Genomic DNA, 27,032 nt, shown 5'->3' with positions numbered 1-27,032 from the left:
CGAGTTGGGAAAACCCAACCTGACTGCCCAATAAACTGAGAGACCCGTGCATCTAAATGTAGGTGAGAATTATATCTATACCCCCTCTTTAAATGCATCATAGAGAAGCCCGCGAGGATGTTCACTCATCTCTTGATGATTTTTTGTTAGATTTTTGTGAAGCGGGTCCACTAATACCTTGAAAAATGAGACGACAAATGAGACACAATACCTTGACATTAGCAATGATACATCAAAGATGTGATAAGCACGATACTCCCGAATACAAACTCTTACAAAGAACGGGCCTATAGCCCAAATAAACTATGGCCTAAAACCTAACAATATTGGACCTTTAGAGTATATGTCAACACATTGGACCACTTGAGCAACCAATTGTTGACGCCGTCTTATTCTTCTTATTCATATTAATTTCTTCTTTTCTTTTAGTAGGTTTTACATAGTTATTTTGAACGATATCCCACAATTTTGAAATCCTAATACTACATTTATTTGGACACATCAATGTCAATAATGATCTATGTTAACCTAGGCATTTTTTTGGACCCTCTAAACCTCTCTAAAAAAATTGGTTGATCTTATTCTTCTATTCTCTCTACATTCTTTAAGTTTTACAGATCTAAAAGTCTGAAATCGCTTTCAAATTTTTGTTATTTCTAGATAAAAAAAAAAGTCTTCAACTACATGAGTGGTGATCAATGGAGAGAGTCAAAAGTATTGTATTCTTTAGTTGAGACAGATTAAAAGGTGTTGCACGGATTATGTAGGAAGAGACGGGAAGTTCATCAACAAGATTTATATTCTCCCTTCTTAAATATATCTTCTCTTACAGACATTGTTATATCTAGAGTTTTTTGTACTAGATTTGATTATATAAAACTTAGATCTGAAAACTTGAAGATAAAATTATGTTTTTCTCTTCCTGTGTGTATGAGGATGATGATATTAAGAAGAATTTTGTATGTTGTATTTGTACGATCTTGATGTCGATGACGAGGATGATGATGATGATACAGAGGGATTACTTTGTAATTCATTAATTGATGTTAGCAACCTTTGACGTTAATCTTGTTGAAATCTTTAGAAAAATTGAGACGCGTACGTGTAGGACATAATTATGTACAGTAAAGTACATTTGATTATGTATTGTATTTGTACCCAACAAAATGTCATATACCTTCTCTCCATAAAGAGTCGGAAAATTGAAAAGTGTATAGGACAATCACATATAGTACAAGACATTTGTTTACGTAATGTAAATGAGAAAATGTCTTATATACGAAAATGTAATAATTTAAAATGTGTATGGGAGATAATCATATGTACAATAAATTTGATTATCTACGCTACGTAACAAAATGTCTTATACTTCTACACAAAAGTGTAAGAAATTTGAAAAGCGTACAAGACATAATCATATGTACAGTACAATACGCTTAGTTATGTACGGTACATAACAAAATGTACTACAAATATCACCAAAATAACAAGAATAAAACATTAACATAGTGCGTAACATCAAAATAACAAGGATAAAACATTAACATGGTGTGTAAAAGACCAAAAAAATAAAAAGAAAAATAGACAATTTCACTAATTATTAGTTGCTAGTTACTATTAAAAATACAAAAATGATGTGTGCATAGAATTAGTCATACGGTGGGTCTTGGCAGAATTTTTAGGGGGTGATGTGCCAAATTTTAGTCAGTGTTTTCGCATTATAAAATGAAAAAAAAAAAATTGGGTTCTTAGTCAAAAAATCTACCCCTAAACACACATTTAGTTCACTCTAATATTAATATAGGATTTTAAGCCAAAATCTATTATACAAAACAGATCCTTGTGACTAGGACAAAATTAATATACATCAATATGACTTGGCAGTATGACTAGGACAAGATTAATAGATTTTCTTTTCCTAGACTTAATCTGACTGTCCACACTCCAATGTCCGTTTGGTTACCAAACTTTTCATTTTCCTTTTACCTCTCACTACTTTATTCTCCCCTTTATCTCTGCAACACAATCAATGTAATGGAGTCTCATCTCATCATCTTCAATCGTTTGTCTCTCTCATCTCTTTGCCAACATTAAAGGTTAGATTGGCTTTTATCTCATCATTTTTCTATGTCAAATTGTTGTTTCTGGTCTAGGTTTCTTTTGTTACTATTATCTATGGAATTGAATATACAAATGAAATCAAAGAGTTGAGTGGGTAATAGTTTTGAGTTTTGATGGGGTTGGTTTTTCATATAGTTCGAACAATCCCTAAAAACTATTTGTAGTTCAAATTACAGAGTTTTATGGAAACTCCTCGGCTTTATCCATCGTCCTTCTTCCCAATCATATCAAACGATCATTTGAATTTGTACTTGTGTTTGTTGAATCGTTTGATCTTGAAGATGGCTCCAGTCTCTGCTTTCGCGAAATACAAGCTTGTGTTTTTAGGAGATCAATCTGTCGGTAAAATGAGTATCATCACTCGGTTTATGTACAATAAATTTGATAATACTTATCTGGTAACTAATAGATCGCGACTGATTTTTTCAATTAAACAACTCAAATCATATTTGAATCTTGTTATTGTGATGGATATGCTTGATTAGTATCATGATCGATTGATTTAGTGATTATTTATCCTGTTTTTCTCTTTGATCTCGTTATTTTGGTTAGGGATTTGCCGTTTTCGGTTCTTAGGGCTTCTTTAATTCGACATTTCTTTTGATTTTGTTATGATCTCGTACTGCTATTGGATCACATAATTTTGGCAAACTAGCTTTTCTTAGGTTTCTTGTTCTCATGAATATTTGTTTGTACTTGATAATCAGGCTACAATTGGAATCGATTTTCTATCAAAGACAATGTACCTTGAAGATAGAACAGTCAGATTGCAACTTTGGTCTAGCACACACACACATATATATATATATATATATATTCTGATTGAAAATGAATTTCTGTTTATTTTGATCTAGCACATTGCATCTGGTCTCTTGGGTTGAATTTTCCTGGTTAAAACTCTGTCTCTCCATATGAAGATTGTAACCTCTTTTTTTGTAGAAAGGGAATTCTATAATACCATATAGCCCTTGTCCCCAACAGGAGGTTACGAAAAAAAGCATAAAGAAATGAATTTAAAATATATTACATTCTAATTAGGACATCCTTCATCTCATTAGATCAAAATAAGAAACCGAAAACAAAGAAATGAAGCTAGCAAACAATAACAACAGTAAGATTAGAACATTAATTCTAGATAATGAAATTGTCTCATTAGGTTCTCCGCTTCCATTCTAAATAAGAATGACTTCTGAATGTTACCGGTTTTCATGGTGAAAGCAACTGATTCTAGAGAGTGGAGTGGGAGAAACCATGTGAGATTTAGAGAGGAATTCAGATTTTAGATAGATAGGGTAGTTATGTTTCACTTTAGGGAGAATTGAGTTCAATTCCATAGAGGTCAAATTGAAAAGAGTTGAAAGAGGAGAATCAGTATAATAACAATGGACGTAGTTGGAGATGAATGTGGAGAGTGGTTATGGTTATTGACGTAATGGTGGAAAAATTATGGCAGCAGTTAAAGTTCACTTTGATTCGTAGCCGTTGCATTAATTAAGATCTTTTGAGAGAGATCTAGATTTGTAGGCTCAAATAGATTGTGAAGATTTGTAGATGTCACTTAAGACATGGCACCACAACCATTGTGTTCATATATTATATACACAACCACTCTCCACATTTGTTATGACACGCAGGGGTTTTAAGGAAATATATGCCAGACAAATTCGTGTATCCCTCTCTGTGAATGAAAAAAATTGAAAATGCTCTTTCATATGTTCCTTTGTTACAGGGATACTGCTGGTCAGGAAAGATTCAGGAGTCTGATTCCCAGTTACATTAGGGATTCTTCTGTTCCTGTCATTGTGTATGATGTTGCAAGTACGATATTCTTTCTTTTTTACATCTCTTTAACATATAGAAATCTCTATCTCATTTAATAATTATTTCATGCATTTTAGCTTTTTCAAATTGTTCCATGAGCAAAACTAGCACGACTACTTTCGATATTTGCAGTTCCAAGTTACTTCGAAATCTTGTTCCATGATTTCATTTTTTAAATTTATTTGGGGTATAGTATTATGCGTGTGTTGTAGAACCACGAGTTATTCCTTACTACCTTATCTTTCTTAGGCCGACAATCATTTCTAAACACTTCAAATTGGATTGAGGAGGTTCGCACTGAGCGTGGAACTGATGTTATTATTGTACTTGTGGGAAACAAGACTGACCTCGTGGACAAAAGGTACCTTTTTCAGTTTGTCATACAATGTCTCAGAACACACTTTTATGTTTCCTTCTATTCATTCAAGACGAAGACTATAGCTAGGAGGCTTTGTTATTAGTAAGCTTTAATCGTGAGTCATGGCACATTAGTACCTTGTCATGATATACTGCTGGTTTGTCAATGGTCTGTCACTGAGGTCCTCTAAATCTCACACATGGTGTAACAGGCAAGTCTCGATAGAAGAAGCAGAGGCTAAAGCGCGTGATCTCAATGTTATGTTTATTGAAACCAGTGCTAAAGCTTGTTTTAACATAAAGGTGATATTGAACTCTGATTTTCTTTCTTCTTCCTTTTATTTGAATAACTCTGTATTTTGTCAAATAAATCGTAAAAGCCACCTATTGACAGATACTTGTGCAAGATAGGTGCACAAGTGATGTTGTACTATTCAAATGAATCCACGTTTAACAGTTTAAGCTCAAAGTTGTTCATTTGTAAAATCTTGATTATCCGAACTATTACGTTCACATGGATTGACCTATCTTACATACTTAGTATTTTATTGTCTTTTCGATCACCTCATAACAGTGTTAGATACGCATCTTTGTTCTTGTTATGCATACTTACATTATTGTTGTGTGTTGTTTTATTGGACTATACAAAACACATCAATATGACTAGGACAAAATTAATATACATCAATATGACTTGGCAGTGTGACTAGGACAAGATTAATAGATTTTCTACGTGACTAAGACCACCACATTACAAAAACAAACCCACCCATCCATTCTCTTTTCCTAGACTTAATCTGACTGTCCACACTCCAATGTCCGTTTGGCTACCAAAACACGTCAATATGACTAGGACAAAATTAATATACATCAATATAACTTGGCAGTGTGACTAGGACAAGATTAATAGAGTTTCTACGTGACTAGGACCACCACATTACAAAAACAAATCCAGACATCCATTCTCTTTTCCTAGACTTAATCTGACTGTCCACACTCCAATGTCCGTTTGGCTACCAAATCTTTCATTTTCCTTTTACCTCTCACGACTTTATTCTCCCCTTTATCTCTGCAACACACTCAATGTAATGGAGTCTCATCTCATCATCTTCAGTCGTTTGTCTCTCTCATCTCTTTGCCAACATTAAAGGTTAGATTGGCTTTTATCTCATCATTTTTCTATGTCAAATTGTTGTTTCTGGTCTAGGTTTCTTTTATTACTATTATCTATGGAATTGAATATACAAATGAAACCAAAGAGTTGAGTGGGTACAGTTTTGAGTTTTGTTGGGGTTGGTTTTTCATATAGTTCGAACAATCCCTAAAAACTATTTGTAGTTCAAATTACAGAGTTTGGTAATATAGATTTGATTTCATTGTTTCCAGTCTAGAACAAATAAATTATAGCTGTGATTAAGGGAGATTTCTAAAATTTGGTTACACAAAGAGGGAAGATATGTTGAGAATTTGAAATATCAAAGGATTGTCTCAAAGTATATGTTGAGTTTATTTGCAAACAAACTCGTAATTTTTTCCTTTTCTCATTTTCCATGGGAAAGAACGGATCTTCAAATTGAATATCTGTCTCAAAGTATTAAAATTTTGTAGGTTAATTGGATTTTGACCATTAAACTTTATCTGGACACAAGCGGTTTGAGAGAATGTTTCATAGAGGTTTGAAGTATCTATTGTGTAACGAGAATAGCTGAAATGAATTGAGAGGATGAAATATGCGAGGGTCATTTTTATCTACTATTACAAAAAATACTTATGATGTTGGTAAGGTCTGCACAGATTTATAGTGGAGGAGGTGAGAATGCTGTTGGGGCTTGCTCAGAACTAATATGTGCCCCGATCGGTGAAATTTTTTCAGATGATGCTCCCCTACTGCCCTCTGGATTTCGGATCATACCCTTGGATACAAGACAAGTTGAGTTCTTATTTTACACCTCTTCTTTATACACTTCCAGTAGCTGGAAATGTCATCTGTTTTATACCTACGTCGCGCACTAATGTTTACAATTATACAGAGTGAAGTGCAGAACAGATTGCCGGCAAATCGTACATTAGACCTTGCATCAAGCCTTGAAGTGGGTCCATCCACGAATCATGGAAGCGGAGATGCTTCTCCTAATACATATAGTGCACGTTCAGTGTTGATCATTGCCTTCCAATTCCATTTTGAGAGCCATATGCAGGATACAATTGCAGTCATGGCTCGACAATATGTACGCTATGTGATCTCCTCCGTACAAAGGGTTGCCATGGCCATAAATCCTTCTGGACCTCGCATCCAGGTGAGGCCCAAGCTATCTGTAGGTGGTCCTGAAGCTCTAACGCTTACAAGTTTCACTGAATTTAGAGTTACCTTAAGTCCTTACTTCATAATATGAAATGGCATGCATGAACTGGAATTTTTCAAATTCTCGATTTTAGGGATCTTTAAGCATCTTCCTAGAGGCTTAGTAGCCTGACAAATTCTGCAAGTGGTCACAAGTTCACATCCTCATCTATGCCTTGACGATGTTAATTGAAGTGCTATCATGAACAAATTCATAGTTAGGTCAAATAACTTCAACAAAATTAGGTGCAAGATTGTTAGTTGCAAATACAGCTACAATTATTCACCAATTTTTTGTCAGACTTGGACTAACAAAATTAGGTGCAAGATTTTTATCAGTTTTTATCTAGGAGCTGAGTTTCTTGGACCCGTCCACGAGGGAGGTGACTCTATATTGAATCTTTTGTGGCACCATCGGGACGCTATATTTTGTTGCTCGATGAAGGTATGCCTACAACTCCTTGAGGAAGAAATTGCTATCGATTTTTCATTTCTAAAATAATCGGGAGGTAAATATGTGTGTATTTTGATAATGTTTTAGGAAGAATTAGGGCAACTTATAACATTACATTTGCAAACCAAGCTGGGTTGATATGCTGAAGACGAAAATGGTGGCTCTTCAAGGCATTAGCCTGGATAAGATATTTGACGAGGCAGGTCGGAAGGCATTGTGTTTCGACTTTACCAAATAAATGGAACAGGTAATTCTACTTTTCTGGAGACTAGCAAATTGGTGGTCCAAAATTTTCTTTACTTTGAGATGCATGATCTGGGTTCTTATTTATGTGACCATATGTGAAAAATTTAAAGAAAGGGAACAATTAGGAGTTCAGAAATAGGAACTTGGGTAGTTTTCTGTTTTTCTCATTGACTTAGTTTGATTCTTCTTTCTTTTAATAGCCTGACTTAAACGGACTCAAAATCAACCTCAATCACTCTTGGTCTATAGAAGTTTCTTGATCAAATTCTCAAATTGGGATTTGTAGTTCGCCCCTATATTTACAGGTTTTACCAAGTCATTTATTGTGAGTAACACCCATAATCGTGAGATAAGGTTTTAATATTATTACTCTGTAGGGTTATGTAAATCTCCCAGCTGGACTGTGTGCATCGACAATGGGGCGTCATGTGTCGTACGAGCAAGTCATAGCCTGGAAAGTCATAGCAACTGATTTTTTTTACCTTGCGCCCCAATCTGTAATTACTTTTATGCAATTTCTTTCCTTCTAACTCTTCTTTTTATTCACAGCGTACTTGTGTTATTGATGGCGGGATCCCAATTGCAGTGCCACTGTTTATTTTATTATAATAGGTATTGATTCCCACCGCTTCTCTTAGCGATTTATGAATCTACATTTGAATTACTAGGATGCGAACAACGAGATTATTTTAGAATGGAGAAAGCATTGAAGTTTCCTTTATAGACAGATGTCCACTAGGGTTTTCCGCTACGCTGAAATTCTTCGATGTAATTTTTATCATCTTACATCATTACATATTTTAAATAGTTAATCTTCCTTTTCTTTGCAGGTAAAGGTTGAATTGCATCTTATTTTATCAAATTGTATGATTCTACAAGGAACGAACTTCGCATGCTTCGTGATTTTCTTGGTTGCAATCATTTTTTTGGTTTGCTTCTTTCTTATGTTTCTTGCTTTAACTCATTGTGTTTCATAATCTTAAATAACTTCTTATATTTCGGAAAAAACTTCTCTTTGTTATTTTTCTTTATTTTCCTAACTGTAGGTGGTTATGTACCTAAGCACCAACTCCCATCATGTGATACATCTTTGATAAATTTAAGTACCCATTGGATTCACTAGGTATCTTTCTCCGTTTCCTGTTATCAGGGTATTCTTATATTTCCTTATTTGGAGTTAATGTCACTATCTTATTGTTCTCTTTTATATTTGCAGATGAGTTGGGTACAAATATGGACAGGCATTGCTCTTAGAAAAATCCTCAACATTAGTGTTGTTGAATCAAACGTGGACACACCCTTTTGCTTTATGCACAATTTTCATTAGAAGCTAATGTTTGATCATTCATGTATCTCGTTTGAATGTGAGTTTTTGTTTTTGCTTCATTCCATTTTGTTTACACATTTTTCTACCTTTGTTGATAATGGCCTACATATACATGATTAAATAGGGATTTTTTTTTTCATACTACGGACAGTTCAAGATATCACTCTGTTTATCTAACTATATTTCCCTATATTTCTGATATCAGGGTCTGGATAAATCACTTGTAATTCACGAAAGAAAGAAAAGGATGAGAGATTTGGTGGACAAACGTAAGGTTTCTGGGTATATGGATCATATTTTGTAATGTGTGTCTTTCTCCGCTACTACTTTTTTTCTTACCCCAATTCCCTTCCTATTTTCACTATTTAATTTTGCTGAAACCCCATTTTTAGTGTTGATGATGATTTAGGATAAAAATTGATAACATTCCCTTGTTTCATCTCTCTGCAAACGCTTTAGTTGTTAGTGGCACTCCTCGAATAAAAAGTTAAGCCCTGTGACTTTATATTTTCACTTGTAAAAATGAGTTCTATATGTCGTATGATTTATCTTAACTAATACTTGGTTTTTTGTGTTTTTTTTTTCAGAACTGGAATATCTTCCCGGTATCATTAACCAATTAGGTCTTTGTCTATTTGTAACGTTTTAACAAACAAGATATTCTTGATCACTCTCCAGACTTGGCTATTTCTTTTTCATGGTAATAAGTATTAACTAACAGAAAAATTAAGGTCAAAAGATGAGTTTGTACATAACATATAAAATTTGAAAACAAAAGTAAGATTGAAGTATCAGTTGTGCAAAAACAATCAGAAAAGGTCAAAGAACTTGATGGGGAGCTTGACTTGAAAATGGAGGAAGAAACAATAGGAAAAGAAACCTAAACTTGTTAATGACATATTGAAGGAACAGAAGAAACATTAATCTCTCTTTAACACAAAGGTTGTCTTCTCAATTCTTCCTTTCTCGTAAGACAATAGTTAAGATCGTTCACTTTGTTATCTGGTTCAGGTCAAGGAGTTAAACCAAGAAATGAAAGAACAAGGAGATTTGGAGTCAGCTGCCTGCTACAACAATTTTAAATATTACTATTAGTGTTGTGAATCTCAAGACATCTGTGGAGGCTACTGTGTTATGGGGAAGACATTATATTGAGAAGAAGCCAACAAAAGCACACAAAGTGAATTGCATTTTGAAGTTCTAAAATCCCATTGCTTCACCATTTATAATTTTTGTTTTAGACACGTTTCTGCAGTCCGTGTAAGGACCTGATTGTCATGATATGTGTACAGGAAACTGGTGCACACCTTCCACATGGAGAGGATTCAAGCTTTTTCTTCCTTGGGTGAAGATGATTATCTGAAAGTTAATATAAAAAATGCGGAGTATAGGTGTGATATCTATCTAAAGAAAGTTGAGCAAAATTTAGAAACAATTGAATTGCTACAACATGAATAATATACTTCATCATGAATTCCACCTCGAAGATTTTGAGATAAATTAAATGGTGTGCCTGAATATCTTACTTGTTATCTTTCTAAATTAGGAATGCTCATTGTTGTAATAACTGGTGCTTCACGAGATCCTACATATGGCCTCCTCCATTAGAGTATAGTCTGTTAAATTTCTTCTTCCTTTTTTCACCATTTTGCACTCTTCAGTGTAAAGCCAAGGTCTGTATTTTTTTTTATCATTTCCTTTTCCAATTCTGTAGTTTTGACTTATTGTAGAAAAATCAATTTAGAGGATTTCTCGACCATACAAAGGTTGGAGTCCGATTTGAATTTCATTACAAACCATAGTTATTCCTTCATTTTTTGTCAGACTTGTATATGTTTAACCTATTCATCACATAAACAACTTTGTTTTGACCGGGTGATATTTTTTTGGAACACAACACCAATCGTTTTCAACTATATATAATATAATATGTTGTACTCATAGTTGCATACGATACATAAGTGTAGCCAAGTGTACCAATCTCAATTTCATTGTCCCACTATTCGCATTTCGTAAGGGGCGTTGCCCCCGCACTACGTGCGGGGGTTATGCCTAGTCTATTATACAAAACAGATCCTTATGACTAGAACATAATTAATACATCTTTAGGCTTATGAGTAGGATGACATGTGTACCTCCAGCTGACTAGGATGGATTCCTTCAACTTCCCATGAAATCCAAGGAATGAATTTTAATTATTCTAACTCTAACATTTATCTCAAATCCTTTCGTGGTCTCGGTAATTACTTTACCTCCCCCTCTCTCATTAATGTTTCCGAAGATTTTCATCTTCTTCCATCTTATTAATTTCTTGCTCCAATGGATGAACTCTTCATTGGAGAAGTTCTTTTCTATCTTCCCCTCTCAGTTTCTTACTCTTCTTCACTAATTATTTAATTAGGTTATTTAATCATTAACGCAAATAATACTCTGGATGAATTTTTCTCAATTCTCACTACATCTTTCCCTCCTTCCCTAGCGTAATTATTAATACTATTTGGATGTTTGGAGCGGATCCATCCTTCAACCCAAGGTACTAATTTCCCCTTTGTACTCTTGGTTGTTAAATCGTTTGGTGTTGTGTATATGCATATTACGTGTTTGAATAATGTTCTCAACGAACATCTAATGTTTATAATTCTCATCTAATTGAGGTAATGAACATCTAATTCTCTTAATGAAAACTTATGCATCTTATGTATTTTATGAACTCAATTTTATTTTTGAAACATAATCATCCAATTTTTATAATTCTCATCTGATCTTTTATTGGAATATATCCAATTTAGATATATAAACTTGTACTTTTTTATCCACTACAAGATCCAATGGATGAGGTGTTGGTTTCTAATTGGAAATGGTGATTTAAGACTTTTTTGCCCCAAGAAATTATTTTCTTCTGAAAAGATAAAGTCCCTGAAGTGGTTTATATGTAGGCTTGATAATATAAGTTGTCGGTGTTTGATTTGAATTTCCTAACGATTTATAGAGTTTTAGTCTTCAATCTTAGTGGGTCACTGGCTAACTGAAATGTATGTACAGTTTTGTCCAATCAGGGATGTCTGTCATTGGTCTCCCCTCCCTCCAACGCTAACATTAGACTGTAACTAAATGTTTACTTACTCATATTTTATCTGCACTACAGTCCTTTGGAGATAGACAGAAACATAAAAATGTTTGTGTGTGTGTGTGTGTGTTGAGAGTGTGTTTGTGTGTGTGTGTGTGTGTGTGTGTGGAGAGTGTGTTTGTGTGTGTGTGTTCAAGCACTAATGGCATGGTCTGCAGACCCACTTTAAGGATTCTAAAAATATATTTTGTGTAATTTACATCAAGAATTAATATTGGTAATAACCATATAAATGAGAAGAAAAAAAATACGTACAACATATATGCACGTACGTACAATCCTACATTTACAGTCGCATTATGGGAAGTAAAACATAAGTGGTATATCAGTTTGTGCTGCTACCTACGTTACAATCGACTTTATGAGAAGTTAGACATAAGTGGCATACCATGTTGTGTTGCAGCTAGGACTATATGCTCAACACTCATTACCCCTTAATCTATCTATGAAATTTTGCAGATTCGTGTTAAGTGAGTGACATACCTGTTGTGATTGCTTGGATGGATTTCGATTGGATGATATCGATTTACACCCTACTTATTCTCTTCATTACTAAATTTCATTTACGCATTACCATTTGTTAGTATTTCTCAAGTTCGAGTTAACAGAGGGACTTAACAGTTGTGATTGCTCTGATGATGCATATGCCCCATGTTCATTGTCAATTGTTAGCACAGTTTATTATTTCTTACATCATTTTAAATTTCAACAGTTGACTATCTGGTATATAAGTTTAATACTTCAATCGAATGAACTCAATATCACGTCAACAATTACTAAAACTTTCAATTGTCAATCTCTATCGCCCTAGAACTTCACATATGTATTTATTTTCTACACAAACACAGGCAGCTACAACCACCTTTGTTTTTTTTTGTAGAGGGGCTTAGAGAAGAAGAAAGCTCAAGCTGCAAGATAATGACTCATTAAAGATGACTCGTAAAAGATTCTGGTGAGAATTTTAAATTGCCAATATTGTGTAATATTTAATTTATACTTTCTTTGATTTATTGTTTCAGTTCATGAATGATATCTCGAACTTCTATAATTTCTTTTAATAGATTGTTGATCGATTGCCCTAACTTTTCTCATCTCTTAAGCTCATTCATTAAGAAAATTGATAACCTTAGTACAGATAGCATCTACAGCGTAATTTCAATAAGAAATAAGGAGAGTTATGATTTTGTGGTTTAATTTGTAATAATCTTCTATATTGGTGTTGATTTTCTGCCAATTGCAAAAGCGAAATTCCAACTACTAAATACCTTCATTTTTCTCTTGAAGAAAATTAATTAATTTATGAAGCACCAATACGAATATGTCAATCATGTATGAATATTCTCGAATTCTTTTACATTTCGGAATTTGACGTGAAAATAGAGATTTGTACTTTTCAGATGTGAATGTTTAGTTTGATGATTCTTTACAACACACGAAAATGGATATTTATTTTTTGTTGTCCTTTATATATTATTAACTGAAGTTTTATTAGTTATTTCAAGATTTTGGTTAACTTCTTTTATATTCATAGCTTCCATTTTGTTTCAATTGGGTCTTTTTTTTTCAGGTTCGAAGAAGGAAAATAATTCTTTCTCAAATAACTTTCTTTTTTCATAGCTTCAACCACGTTTTTTGTGCAGGCTTGGGGAAGAGAAAAGTTTTTTCGTTTTAATATTTACTTATTTAAAGAAAACAATGTGTATGAATATTCAGGTTGCATGCTTGTACAATAACTCATGTGAAAATCCAATCTGATTCAATCTGTTTGATTTATATACTTCCTAATTTTAACGTCTTATAACAATAATAAATATAACCGTCTCGATATATAAATGCCTTACGACTCTTGGGTTTGGTGTAGGACAGACATGCCTTTAGTTGGGAATAAACTTGTTTGCTTGTATATTTTCGACATTCCTTCCCAAAATCTTGAATATGTCTATGTAAGTAATAAAGTGTGTGGCCTCTTTAAATCCAAAACAACCTACATTTACGCCCATTACTCCCAAATTAGAGTCCAAATGTTTTTTTTCTTAGATATGATGGAGGCTGAATTAGACTTGAAACTCCTAAAATTATATCTAATGACTATACCACAATCCCTAAAGATTTTTAATAACACAAGTGTCAAAAAGTACGATGATACCGAGTTATCCATAAAAAAAATTAGAAGTTTTTTAGAACAAGTGTTCTAAAGAGATTTATAAACGTAGAAATTTATAAACGTAGAAGTCAAAAATAATTTTGTCGTCTTAAAAACCTTAAATAACTTAAAGATTACACTTATAAATAATCGAATATGTAGGAAAGGAGAATAGTAAAACAATCAGATATCGTGTTTATTTTCTCATGTTACTAAAGGGCATTTCCCCGCCCGTAGGGCGGGGATTATGCCTAGTGTATATAATAAAACAGGTTGAAACATGCTGACTAGGACAAACTCCAAGATAAATCCAGCCGTTTGTTGAATTTTCTTTCAATCCTGACTTTTAGATTCATTACCTACCTTAGATAAAGAAAATTAGTTCACACACTAAAAGCAACAAAGTAAATAAAACCCTCAATCTGGCCTTCACATACAGTAAACCGTTGTCATCTGGCCCGTCAAATGGTAAGCGTTCCCGCGTCGTTTCATTCGTCTCCCTCTCTCTTCGCGCGCTACAGTCTTTGCGCCTCTTCGTTTCTCTCTCCAGCTCAGGCGTTACATACTTAAAGCAGAAAACCTCTTTCTTATCAATATCAAAACCGAAAAATCTTCTTAGGTCTTACGCAATCTTCTTCTTCCCCAAATCTCCATGGCAGAAGAAATAACCCAAATCTTTCATTTAAGTGATTGATGATCTTCATATGACCATGAGTATGAAAAGATTTAGAGTTTACAGTTAGATTTCAAAGGGGAAGAAGTAGAAACCCTAACCCAACTCCTAATTTATTTATTTCTCTCTCCAAAATGGTTTGATGGTTGTCTAATGGTGGTAGAGGTAAAACCCTTTCTCTCTCCAAATTTTTTATAGTATAAGAGATTTAGATGTGCGACTATACTGCCTACAAGGTTCTCCCTTTTTTTTTTTATCTCACTATGGAATGTTTTGGATCATGGGTTATTTGTACCTTCACCTTCTTATTTCAGATTTTTCAAGTTTGAATGAAATTTGTAAAAGATGCTAAGATTAAGGAAGCAATGTGGGAAAGACATCATGAATTTGCAACTGATAGGATATATTCAATGTGCTCTGAACTTGGTGGGTGTTTTCTTAAGGTATTTATTTTTTCTCTTTCATCACCTTGCCAATGCTTGATAAAAACCCATCTTCCTGGTTATAGTATATCTCCATTGTTTGTTTTCCTCATGACTATACGATTTTTAGTGCTCTTAGTTCTATTTGACGGGTAAATTGTTAAGGGTTCTCCTGTTAAAGGTTATGGTGAATTTTGGGTGTTTGGTTTTGTATGGTGGATGGTGATTGTTGTCCATTATTGAATTTAAATCAGGTTGCAGTGTTGGACAAATCATTAGGAAGCCTGAGCTAGCCCCAGCTGCATGGGTAAGAAGGCTTGTTACATTGTGTGATAGAGCTCTTAAAACACCATTTGAATCAGTCCTGCTTCTTATATAGAGAGAGTTGGGTCTAAGGATCGAGGAAGTGTTTGATAGATTGGATGTCGAACCTCTTGAGTCTGCTTCGATTGCACAGGTTAGTATGTTATTTTACTTTTACTAACTTTCAAATTTTATGTTTTTGTGAAGTGTAAATTGTAGGGGCAACAATAAATCTTATGTCATGTTTCCAAGTCCTCGATCACTTGATCTTAAGTGAACTCTCGAGTGTGAAAATTATGAATGTAATACTAAAATAGTTCTTGGAAAAGAAAGTATTACTGTATTAACATATCTTAGTGTGATAATTTCTGTTTCTTAAAGTTTATAATCTTGAAAAACCAACTCCTTCGAAACTTTGACACTTAGGTTCATCGAGCAAGATTGAAAGGTGCCAAAGCTAATGTGGCTATTAAGGTGCAGGAACTTGAGATGGTGATCCTTTTTTTCTTTCCTTATTCTTTTTTTTCTGAACTTTTAAAGTTTGAATCTTAGTATCAGAATAGTTTGCTTATCTTTTGTGCACTTGGATGTGCCGCCTACTTGCTTCATATGGATATCATGTTTAGGTGGTTCACTTTATTAGGGTTGGTTGTTGTTACATTAAATCTCTTAAACTCCTCTTTGACTCAAACTACTTGGTCCATTGAGCAATGAAAAGGTAGAGATGATTGGATTGCATACTCTGTTACAACAACCATATTGAATTTGTATTTTTGCATATTTGGTGGTTTTTTGGGCGTTTCTTATGAACACGTTTCTTGAAATGGAAGAAGAAATTATCGAACAGTCAAGTCAAGATCATTTTAGATTGGTTTCAAATTAGCCATTTCCGCAGTGTTTAAATATTGGGAATGATCGACGTATGATTCTTCCTCATTCGTTCTTTGTAGGAGTGATCAACCTATATAATTTGAAATTTCATTAGTTTTTCTTTTGTTTATGTTCAAGTCAATAACAACTTATGGAAGTTGCATGTATTTCTTTCTGTTCTCTCATTGTGAAAATTTGTGTAGAATTTTACGGATAGGAATCCATCACTACGATCTCCTCCTTCACAATTGTTCATTACTGCACCCTCCATATATATGTGTGTGTGTATAACCAATAAAATGACTAGCATCGTCATTAATCTTTGAGGTTAGTAATATATTCATGCACTTTAATTCATAATCAATTATCACGTGGACTACGTTTTGGACCTTTTTTTATCCTTATATTATTACCAGGTAATTTACAGTATATCAATGAGTCAAATAAATAGTTTGTAATTACATGATTCAAATGTAAGAGAAGAACTTGACTCTGGAGAGTTGTGAGCATAAAGGGTTATATATTTCAAAGAGTGTCTATTTCAAACATAGACACCACTCTTCTTCTTTCCTTCTTGAAGGAATTCGTGGTGATTCTTCGTTTACATTTCAGGATTGCTGCAACGGTCAATATTCTCTATTTGTTCTGCTGGCTTCTCAAAAGTAAACCATTCCAATTATCCTTTGATCTAAGTTTGTTAGTTAATTGTTTTCTCCTTTTATCTCTAATCTAATATTTTCCTATAAAGTTTTTGAACAAATTTGAATGCGAACTTCAAATTGTGTTATATAGTAAATTTCTTCATGGTTTTTTGTTATTGTTGCTTGAAAAGTGTTTGAATTAAGAGTCCATGGGTATATAGACCAAAATCAATTTGATAATAGGTTTATAGACCATTCTTCTTAGATTATGGATTTTTAGTCCTTTTACAAGAAGGGCATAAAGTATGGATAATTTTTTTGATATTACCCAATGTATCCCAAATCTAAAAACCCCGGGATATTTGAATTTCCGAGGGTTTTAGGAAACTTTCCCAAAACCCGCGGGCGTGATTTGGGGCGATTCTATAGAAGGCGAAACAGAAAGTAATTGTCAGTCTTCATAAATACGTTTTCTCTCTCTAAACCTACCCGATTTCTATTTTCATCCAAAATCTTCTGAAGATCGCGACGATAAACCCTAAATAGATCAAGAAACCCAGAAAGTTTGCATCCTTTCATCTTCTCCATTCATCTTTTACATTGAAGAATCTCTTCAGGTGAAAAGGTAAGCTGGTTCATAAACCCCTTTTCGTTATGAAATCGATTGAAATCGAAACGTGAGGTTCTTTCAGTTTAAATCGTTATAAATAGTTGTTGCATGTCAGTTTAACTTCATATTGAAGAGGATTTGTTGATTTTGGTAAAGATTTCTCTGTAGATATGAAGTTTCTTTTCGGTTTAAAGGAGATTCAAACAGATTTAGGGTTTTTTCGTTCGTTCTTATTTAAAAAAAGGGGTACAAAATCGTTTTTGTCTCATGAATAATAGATCTTTAGATGTTTTCAAATAACAGATCGACATTAAAATCTTTAGTTTTACTTGAAAAACCTAAATATTCTTTTTAAACTTTTATTTCTGTTTCATAATAAGATAACTTTGTGTTATAAAAAACATATAATTTATGGAAAATTAAACAATATTTTTTATTTATGGTTTAATGAAATATTTGATCTTGGTTTAGGGTTTAATGAGATGTCTTTTTCATTGCAGCAAAAGGTTGAATATGGCACCTAAAGGTAAATCTAAAACGAATGTTACCGAAGAAACAAGCACATTAAGAAGGAGTCCTATGAAAAGAAAGGCCACTGTCGAAGAAGTAGTTGTTAAGAAGAAATCGAAAACAAAAGAAACATCAGTATCTGAGGTAATGTATTTGGAATTTGTTATAATTTATTGATATTTTGAAGAAAAATTGATAAATTATGATTAACATACATATATGTATTGATCTTTTAACAGTTTATGCCTTGTTGTATGTACAAATTTGTGATATACCTTAAAAATATTCATTCTGTCTAAAAAATTTCCCATCATGTTAGGTAAAGTATGCGTACTTTACATGATTAATGGCTGATAGTTTACAATTGTGTTTTTTTGTCATATTTGCAGGCTGGTGGTAGTTCTAAAAGTTTGAAATTGAAGGACAAAGGAAGCTCTAGTAAGTGGGTTGATATAGTAGGGGAACAGAAATTAATACCGGTGCAAAAAACATCGGCACTATTCAGATACACACTCAGCAAACCAATAGAGTTAATCAATAGCATACGTTCCTATATGACTGAAGAAATGAATGAGGAGATTAGCAAAACTCCTTTCAGTCAATTGTTTGATGCTATGGCAGAAGGTACAATATTAAGGGAGAATTATACGAGTCGTCCTACAATTGCCATTTTGGATGTTCTTTGTCGATATAAAAAATCGACAAAGAAATTTGTTATTGGGGGTAAAGAGTTAGAATTCAAACCTGAAGATGTATCTTTGTTGTTGGGAATGCCCATGGAGGGTTCTGAATATGAGGCATTCCCTAAGAAAAATGATCTTGATCCTTTGAAGTGTGCGTTCTTGAACAAATACTTCAAGGAAACACTTGAAGCATCAAGAAACAAAAATATGGGTCTCTCAAGTGCTGTTGTTGGGAATGCACTTCAGAAATGCGTGAGGAACAGTGAACCAGCAATAGAATTTGTTCAACTTCTAATTATGATGTTTTCGGCGAGCTTCCTATTTGCTACTTTGGCTGGTTTCACTGTATTGCCTAGTATTTATTAGAACATCCAGTCTAGAAGAGCAATCAACAGGGTGTCATGGCCAAGAGCCATACATTCATATATGATGGAAACGATCGACAAACATTCAGAAGACCCCACCAAAGCATCTGGTTGCTTGTTACTGTTGCCTGTGAGTATTCTTTTTTGAATTAATTTGTTATTTAAATAGCATATTCTTTCTTATAAAGTATGCGTAATTTTGATTTCTTTTTTTTTTCTTTAGTTCTGGGTGTGCATGCATACTAATCTGTATGCGAAGAATGCACTGAATGAAACAAGAACCCCAAGGTTCTTGAGGTGGTCTGTTGATGGATTCAAGAATGGAATGGAAAAAGATTTAGCTGGACTTGAACCTGAGGAGGTAAAATCAACTTTTTATGTGAACTTTTATTAATGAAAGTTTAAATTCTCTATAAATATATTGTATTTCTTTTTCCAGTATATGTAATTACATATAATTTATGATAAATTATTCGAATGCATCTACAGAACACCCTATGATTTATGTAACTCTTTACATGCAGGTTTATGAGGATGTTGTGGATGATGTGAGTGAAGAAGAGAAAGAAATGTTGAAGTTTACAGAAAAGGTAGTTGTGGAGATACCTTTTGATGAAGAGTTGAATAACATGGAGATGATGGAAGCCCTAAGTAGAGAAGTAAGTAAACAAAGAGAAGAATTAAAGAAAAAGGATGAGGAACTTGAAAGTTTGAGAAATGAAGTAATACAATTGAAGTTACTTCTAAAGTCTGAAAAGAGGGAGGAATCATTGATGGATGATTATCATAATGAAGGAATGGGTCAAGATAATGGGGACCAGAATGAGGAGGTAGATAATGTTGGGGAGAAAGATAATGTCAATGATGAGATGTCTGATGGAGTAGAACATGATGATAAAGTACAGGAAGATGAAAATGTTGAAGAACAACAACAGGAAGGTCAGTATTTATTCATACTTTTACTGTTTTCAATTATAATTTGTGGTAAAGTATGCATACTTTATATAAAATATTATTATCACAGAATAAATGATATATTATTTATTTGTCAATTTTGTGATGAATCCATTTTTTTTTACATGATTGTTGTTGTCAGATGATGATGGAAACGTGCCATGCACGGCCATTGTGTTGGTGCCTAATGAGGAAGAGAAGCAATATAGTTCAACTCCCAATTTTGATTTGGGAATAGATTTCACAAATGCACCCGACTTCACCGACGTTGTTCAAGTTGCTCAAACCTATCAAGAGAATGCTGAAACAGAAAGACTCATAGATGATGACTTTGTCCAGACTACTCCAACATCAGTAAAGAAGAAGAGAACAAAATCAAAAGCTGTTAAGGGTGGATCGGACAAAACAGTTGATCGGGGTGAAACACCAAAACAGAATTCTCTTATTAAGAGAATCAAACAAGCTCCCAGAACAAGGAAACAAACTGAAAAGGCCGAGCCAAAAGAAAAGGCCGAGAAAGAAAAAAAGAAGGAAATTGCGAAAAAGGAGGTAGTCAATGTTGAAGAATTGGATAAAAAGGGGAAGGGAATTTCAATTGATGATGACGAACCACTTAGTAACTGGAAGAAGAGCAAAGTTTGGAAGAAAGTGAAAGATAATGAGAAGGGTCTGCTGGAGGAGTTTAACCAAGGAGTGAAGATGAAGTAATGAATTAAAAGTTTAATATTTAGCTGTTGTCTATGTTATGAAATGTTTTGTTGTTTGTGTTACATTATGATGATTGTAACAAACATATTCTGTTATGTCTAATATAATATAAATATTTGCTATAAATTCATTTTATTAAACTAACAACAATTAACATGCAGAACAATTGTATGGGAATCAAATCTGACAAGTGATGTTAGAGGAAGAGAGGTGAATTGGCTTATGATGAACTGTGAAACCGATGCTCAGCTTATAAATTGGTGGTCAAAGCATCTATCTTCCAAAGTTTTAAACGGGGCTGGACAAGTGTTCGTTCTCGCTTCTGAATTATGGGTAAGTTTTTATCTTTATTAAAATGTAATGTAAAGTATGTATAGTTTACTGTATGTTTCTTGTTTAGAAAGTAAATTATGCATTTTTTACTGAACATAAGTATTGTTTTACAAAAAATTATACATACTTTACTAAAAAGTATTTATAATGAAACTTACATAATGATGTTTTTATTTGACAGACAATGGTAAATTGCAAGTCATCTCAGTCAAACATAGACCTCCACCTATCAGATAGGTTAATAAATGAGGCTGAAAGAGGGGTTATAGATTATATATTGGCTCCAATGTGTCATTCGATGATTACAGATGTTAGTAGGGGTATTCATTGGACTTTGTTAGTATTTGATGACTTTGATCAGTCTTGGACCCATTACAACTCGTTATACTTTGACACAAAGCTCCGTAAACAATGTGAAGAAAATGCTGCAAGGTATGGACAATACATATTAGATGTGCTTCACAAAACTAAATATGTGAGTCCTGAATTTAAGAAAAAATGTAAGGTTTCGAAGACGCCGTATGATCATCAACAAGGAGAAAAGTAAGTACATAATATTTTTTACTTTTGTGATTACAATAGTACATACAGATAATTTTATAGTTTATAAATTATTTGGTGTTTTCATAATAAATGTAATATCAATGATTGACAGTGCGGATTGTGGACTATTTGTTATGCTCCATATGGAATTAGTCTTCATGAAACATTACAAATGGGGAGTACCAGATGAATACCTTTCTGAGGATTGGATTGAATTAGCTCAGCGTAAAAGAGCGGAAGTGACGTACGAGCTATTGTATGAAACAAGAGATGTGTGGAAAAAAACTTTAATCTAGTTTGAATTTATGTAAGGTTTTATTCTTTCGATTTGAAAGTATTTGTAATGAATTATATTTGGCTGTTTGAATTAAAAAATATTTGGATGTCAAACTTAATCTTTAATTAAAAATTTCATATTTTTTGAAAATGTTTCTTAAATTTATCAAGTTTGTTCCTAAACTTTTTTCAACAAATATGGATGAACAACATGATATATATGAAATTTACATGAAAGTATGAAATTAATTCTGCAAAACATTTACTTTCTTAAAAAAGTATTTGCTATTGTTGAAAAAGAATTCCGATATAATACGAAAGAATCTATAATATTACGATATACAGTATTAGAAGTATTTGGTGTTGTTTATCAATATTCACATATGTTAAGCAACGTTCATACCACAACCGCTAAAGTTCAACCTTTCAATAGAGAATAAAAATAGGATAGTGTAACAACACGTATAATTCAAAAATCTTCTAAAAATTTTATTTATTTGAAACAGAAGTTGTAATGTAACATATGTGAATACATCAAATGTTTGCCCTACATGTTTTCCGATTGTGGTAAGAAGGTTGCTTACACCTACCACATATCCTTAATTTTCTTGGCATATTTCCCGAGCTCTCTATCCGTACTGTTCTTGGACAACCTGGTCTACGACGAATCAACGGTGGGAGAATTTTGGTAGCTTCATCAAAATTTCTTGGTTCATCAACATTGGATATAGGCATGATATGTTCCTGGTAAGTCTTCACATAAGACTCAGTTGTCCATATAGGATCGTAAAAACAATCTTGTTGGTCGTCAGACAAGCTTTTAATGCACAACATTGCGTGCTCACAAGGAACACCATCAACTTGCCATCTTCTACAAGTGCAAGAAATTTGTAGAAGATTAACACAATGAGAAGGTTCTGAGTAAACCTCGAATATGAATGGGGCTGCCTGTGCAATATTCCAAGTTGCCGCACTATCATATTTTGCTTTCAACAGATTAGTGATGGTTGGACACAAGAATGTCGTCCATTTTTTAGACAATTCGCGTGCTGTGTTCATTTTGTTCATTATATGAATACGAATTGCCTCCAACATTGCTGTAATTGGTAGTGCACGAGCATGTCGAATCTGATTGTTAAAGGATTCTGAGAGTTGAGATGATATCGCCGTGTATCTGTATCAAATAAAACGTATATAAATTTTAAATATTTATTTCTAAATCGAAATTTTTTAACAAAAAGAATACATACTTTACAGTACATTATCAAAATGCGGTGTAAAGTACATGTTATTTGTAACACAAAGTCAAAACTGTATATGATATAATATATAATTTCAACAAAAATTATCAATATAGTTAATGAAATGAATACACAAATTTATCTGATCGTACCTTATACCGGGAAAGAAAGCATCTGCCCAAGAGGCAGGGTCTAAGGAATTAAAAAATGCTGCAACTTTTGAACCACCCATTTGTATCATCTGATTAATAGTTGCGTGATATTCAGATTCGGGGAGAGCTCTAGCAGCCTTGAAAATTAATGTTTGGAAGAATTTTGATTTTCTAGCTCCATTTGCCAATCTTAAATTCAGATTGTTCCTTAGATGCCATACACAGAAGGAATGGTGTGCTGTCGGGAAAATGTTCTTGACACCGTTGATTATACCATTGTGACGGTCTGAAATAAAGATATACGTCTTTTCCATATTCAGAGCATTGCGCAAATGCCTTAGAAACCAGTCCCAATTTTGGTCATTCTCAACATCAACAACAGAATATACTAACGGAAATAGACCTGTAATTTGTAAATATTTTAGTGAAAGTATGAAAATTTAAATATTCATCAAGCATACTTATGTAAAATTTTCATATTGTATGGTAAATTTAAAATAATGTTCATACTTTAAAGTATGAAGCCTTAATAAAGTATAACAGTATTATGTACAATTATGCATACTTTATTGTACATGTAAGATAATGTACATAAAATACTGAAAAATGATGTTGAAAAATGAGATACTTTTATAGATTAATTTGGATGAATTCTAGAATGTTCAGAAATTACCATTGTTACCGTCTTTAGCCACAGCAGCCAGTATGCAACCGTTAAAACGAGTCTTGCAAAATGTACCATCTACATATAAAACTGGTCGACAATATTGAAAGCCAGCTATACAAGCATGTGGTGCAATGAAAATTCTTTTAAATCTCCGAGACACATCGTCAACTTCAAGTTGTACAATGCTGTTTGGGTTGGTACGTGAAAAGGCATCAGCATACCATCTAAGTTTTGCATATGAGTCTCCTTCTTGACCAAATGCTTCATTCATTGCTACTTTCTTCCCCTCATAAGTGTAGTAATATGGAAGTTGGACAGCGTAATCTTTCAAGAAGTCTTTTTTCAGACTTGCTGTCGAACGATCCGGGCTTCTTGTAACATCATCTAAAATAAGTTTCCCAACAAATGAACTGTTTAGTTTGGGTTTCTTGGTCTTCTTAATGAAATCTTCACAGTCATATTTCATTTCCATGTCTTTCAAAATAAACATGGATTCGCATTTCAATGGCGCACATCCATGTACTCTCCATTTGCAATCTTCAACAGGACATACAGCAGTTACCCGCTTCGAATCATTTTTAATAAATTTAAAATCATGGCCAGTATTTATACTATATTGACGAAGAGCAAATCGAAAGGCTTTAGCACCCCCGTGAAATAATTGACCAGGTTCAGTAAACATTTTATATTGTCTTCTTGCTTTGTAATGATGAATCTGCTTGAATCTCCATCTGTTCTGTAAAACATAATTATTGATATTGTAAAACAGACAAATTGTTAAGATACGTAAACAATTCAAACTGTAAAGAACAAATTACGTACTTTGTTCTGTATGTATGAGAATATCAAAATGTTGTAAATAAAGTACGCATACTTTGTAGCATGTAAAACTGTAATTTATACCTATTACAACATTTTATAGACCACTATGTAAGAAAGTATGCGTACTTTGTAATGAATTTTATATATGTACATGTTAATTACAACACCATATTATTAAAAAGTATAGATAATGTAACATAAATTATACATAATGTATACTACAGACCAAGTGTTTTCCATACAGATCTGAGATTAAATAACTGAAATCTAATACCAAACATTATCTGTACTATCAGTTCAATTTGATCTGAAGATAATCAAAGATGTGAAAAATCTAAATATTTGAATGAAACCATCAGATCTAGATTACATGGATTCAATAAAAATGAAACAGAGATATCAAATACATGAAATAACACTTTAGTTATGGAAAATTACAGCAATACAGATTCATATTAAATGATGAATGGAAAAGACGATCATTTGATATTTATGCAATCTTCAATATGAATCGTTAAACTATAAGCAAATGTACATAAGATTTTAAACCTGAATAGTTGTGGCTAGAATAAAGAGATAATCAGTAAAAACCCTAAATGACAATGGAGTTTGTGATGATGGCTCTTGATTGAATACTAATCAATGGAGTTTTTTACAGCTGGGCGAGAGTTTAATGAAGGTTTAATGATGATTTCATTTTTAGAGAGATAATGGGAAAGTTACTGGATTTCGGTTACGGAATTATAGAGAGAGAGTTGTTAGTTACATAAAGAACGTGATTGGAGAGAGAAAGTTGAGATAAATATGGAGAGAATCTAATACGGTTTAGAAGGAAAATCACGATTAGATATTAAACGAAGGTTAATATAGGTATTGCATATATAATAAGTATTATATGGATTTGTGTAATCTCTCTAGATGACACTAAAAGGACCGGATATCTATTAAGATTATTATTTAGGTTTTCAAATCCTTTTTAGGATTATAGAGGATTAAATCTCCTATTAGGACCCTATTTTTGGTCTATAGACTCAAAAATTATTGAATTAAAATCTATTATGTTTTTAACTTGACTAATGAGTTAGCTGCATCGAGTCAATGATGTCTTCTTTCCGTATCAAAGAATCGCGTATACAAGACTGCCATGACCATACAAGTGATGCCTTAAATCTGTGTTGGTCCAACTCTAATGTGAGTAACACTTCCACATAAAACTAGCAAGCCATTGAACATGAATTCGAGACCGTTCTTTTCGGCTAATGGTTATAGTTATTAAAGGTTCAGATTGAATTACAAGATGTTTTGTAACCATGACTTGGTAGTTGACTATATTAGTTAAGATTCGAGCATATATGCTATAATATGTACGGTGTTTCATAGAAATGTTTGTGTGCCCTATGACACATGTTGTCTCTAGAAGAAGAAGACAAACCAAAATGACAACAACAGAATCATGTATTTTTTACAAAGATCACAACAGTTAAAGGTGCAAACAAAAAAATCCACGAGTAGATTACACATCCAAAAGGTACTGTTTTATGCTTAAAATTCCTGCTAACTTGTCATCATGATCTTTTCTCTTTATCAATATCTTCCTCCTGTTGGAGACCATTTGGACTAGAGCATTAGATGTGGCTCATGGGCTCAGTTGGTCCTCGTATAGTACTGATGTGGCTTAGACCCGTTTATTGAACTATAGTTATTTGTTGCCATATTTTTCTGGTCTTTCCCTTAACTTATTTATTTATTTATTTTTAATCTTATTTTCCGTAGGTTTATGATTTAGAAGGATAGTTTATACGGGATAAACATCGTAGCCAGCTCCTAGGGCCATCCAAAGAAGGAATTTGTTGTTCTATCTTTATTTATAACATTTGTAATTTTCCCATTAATTATCGAAGAGTTTGTATTGAATTTATTTCTAATGAAATTATTCAAAGCGTCTTTTTATTTTTCATAGAATGTAATTAATGATTTCATTAGCATAAAGTGGATTAAGTTTAGAATGAACAAATTCAGATACAAATACGAGCGGATTGCAGTAGACCTTTGCCATAGCAAACTAGATATTCGATCAAATAAGGTCGTCCGTGCCGGAGGCACGGGTTATACCTAGTAATAATTATAATGGATCTTTAGCCCAAATTGACTCATCTATATAGAAAAACAGATCTCTAAAATTTCTATTTAATCATAATACCCCTTGTAACCTTTTATTTAAGAAAAAACCCACTTTTGAAAACCAATCCCCAAAATTCTCTTTCTTTTTTTTCTTAGATTTTTTCGATTGATTTCAAACTTACTATTTGTTTCGCAATATAC

General features: G+C 33.1%; 1 protein-coding gene and 1 long non-coding RNA gene across 2 annotated transcripts; both read left to right on the top strand.

Moving 5' to 3' along the window:
• The first annotated feature begins 2,313 nt into the window (after positions 1-2,313).
• On the top strand, positions 2,314-9,609 carry LOC147533988 (ras-related protein RABH1b-like). Its single transcript, XM_086648219.1, has 13 exons — positions 2,314-2,519; positions 2,829-2,899; positions 3,851-3,939; positions 4,192-4,303; positions 4,512-4,602; positions 6,173-6,228; positions 6,330-7,085; positions 7,182-7,341; positions 7,718-7,952; positions 8,387-8,463; positions 8,557-8,704; positions 8,873-8,936; positions 9,255-9,609. The coding sequence occupies exons 1-7, from the start codon at positions 2,403-2,405 to the stop codon at positions 6,367-6,369; spliced, it is 576 nt and encodes a 191-aa protein (XP_086504345.1). The 5' UTR covers positions 2,314-2,402; the 3' UTR covers positions 6,370-7,085; positions 7,182-7,341; positions 7,718-7,952; positions 8,387-8,463; positions 8,557-8,704; positions 8,873-8,936; positions 9,255-9,609.
• Positions 9,610-14,200: 4,591 nt separating this feature from the next.
• On the top strand, positions 14,201-16,070 carry LOC147533987 (uncharacterized). Its single transcript, XR_015227778.1, has 4 exons — positions 14,201-14,775; positions 14,925-15,053; positions 15,287-15,489; positions 15,762-16,070. It is a non-coding gene; the product is annotated as an uncharacterized LOC147533987 (long non-coding RNA).
• The last annotated feature ends 10,962 nt before the right edge of the window (positions 16,071-27,032 follow it).

The sequence above is a fragment of the Eschscholzia californica genome, unplaced genomic scaffold, assembly GCF_041429995.1.
Source record: "Eschscholzia californica isolate CP2 unplaced genomic scaffold, dmEscCali1.0.p SCAF_6, whole genome shotgun sequence".
NCBI classification, from domain to species: Eukaryota; Viridiplantae; Streptophyta; class Magnoliopsida; order Ranunculales; family Papaveraceae; genus Eschscholzia; species Eschscholzia californica.
The sequence above is the reverse complement of the archived record's forward strand: the minus strand, read 5'-3'. Positions and strand labels throughout refer to the sequence as shown.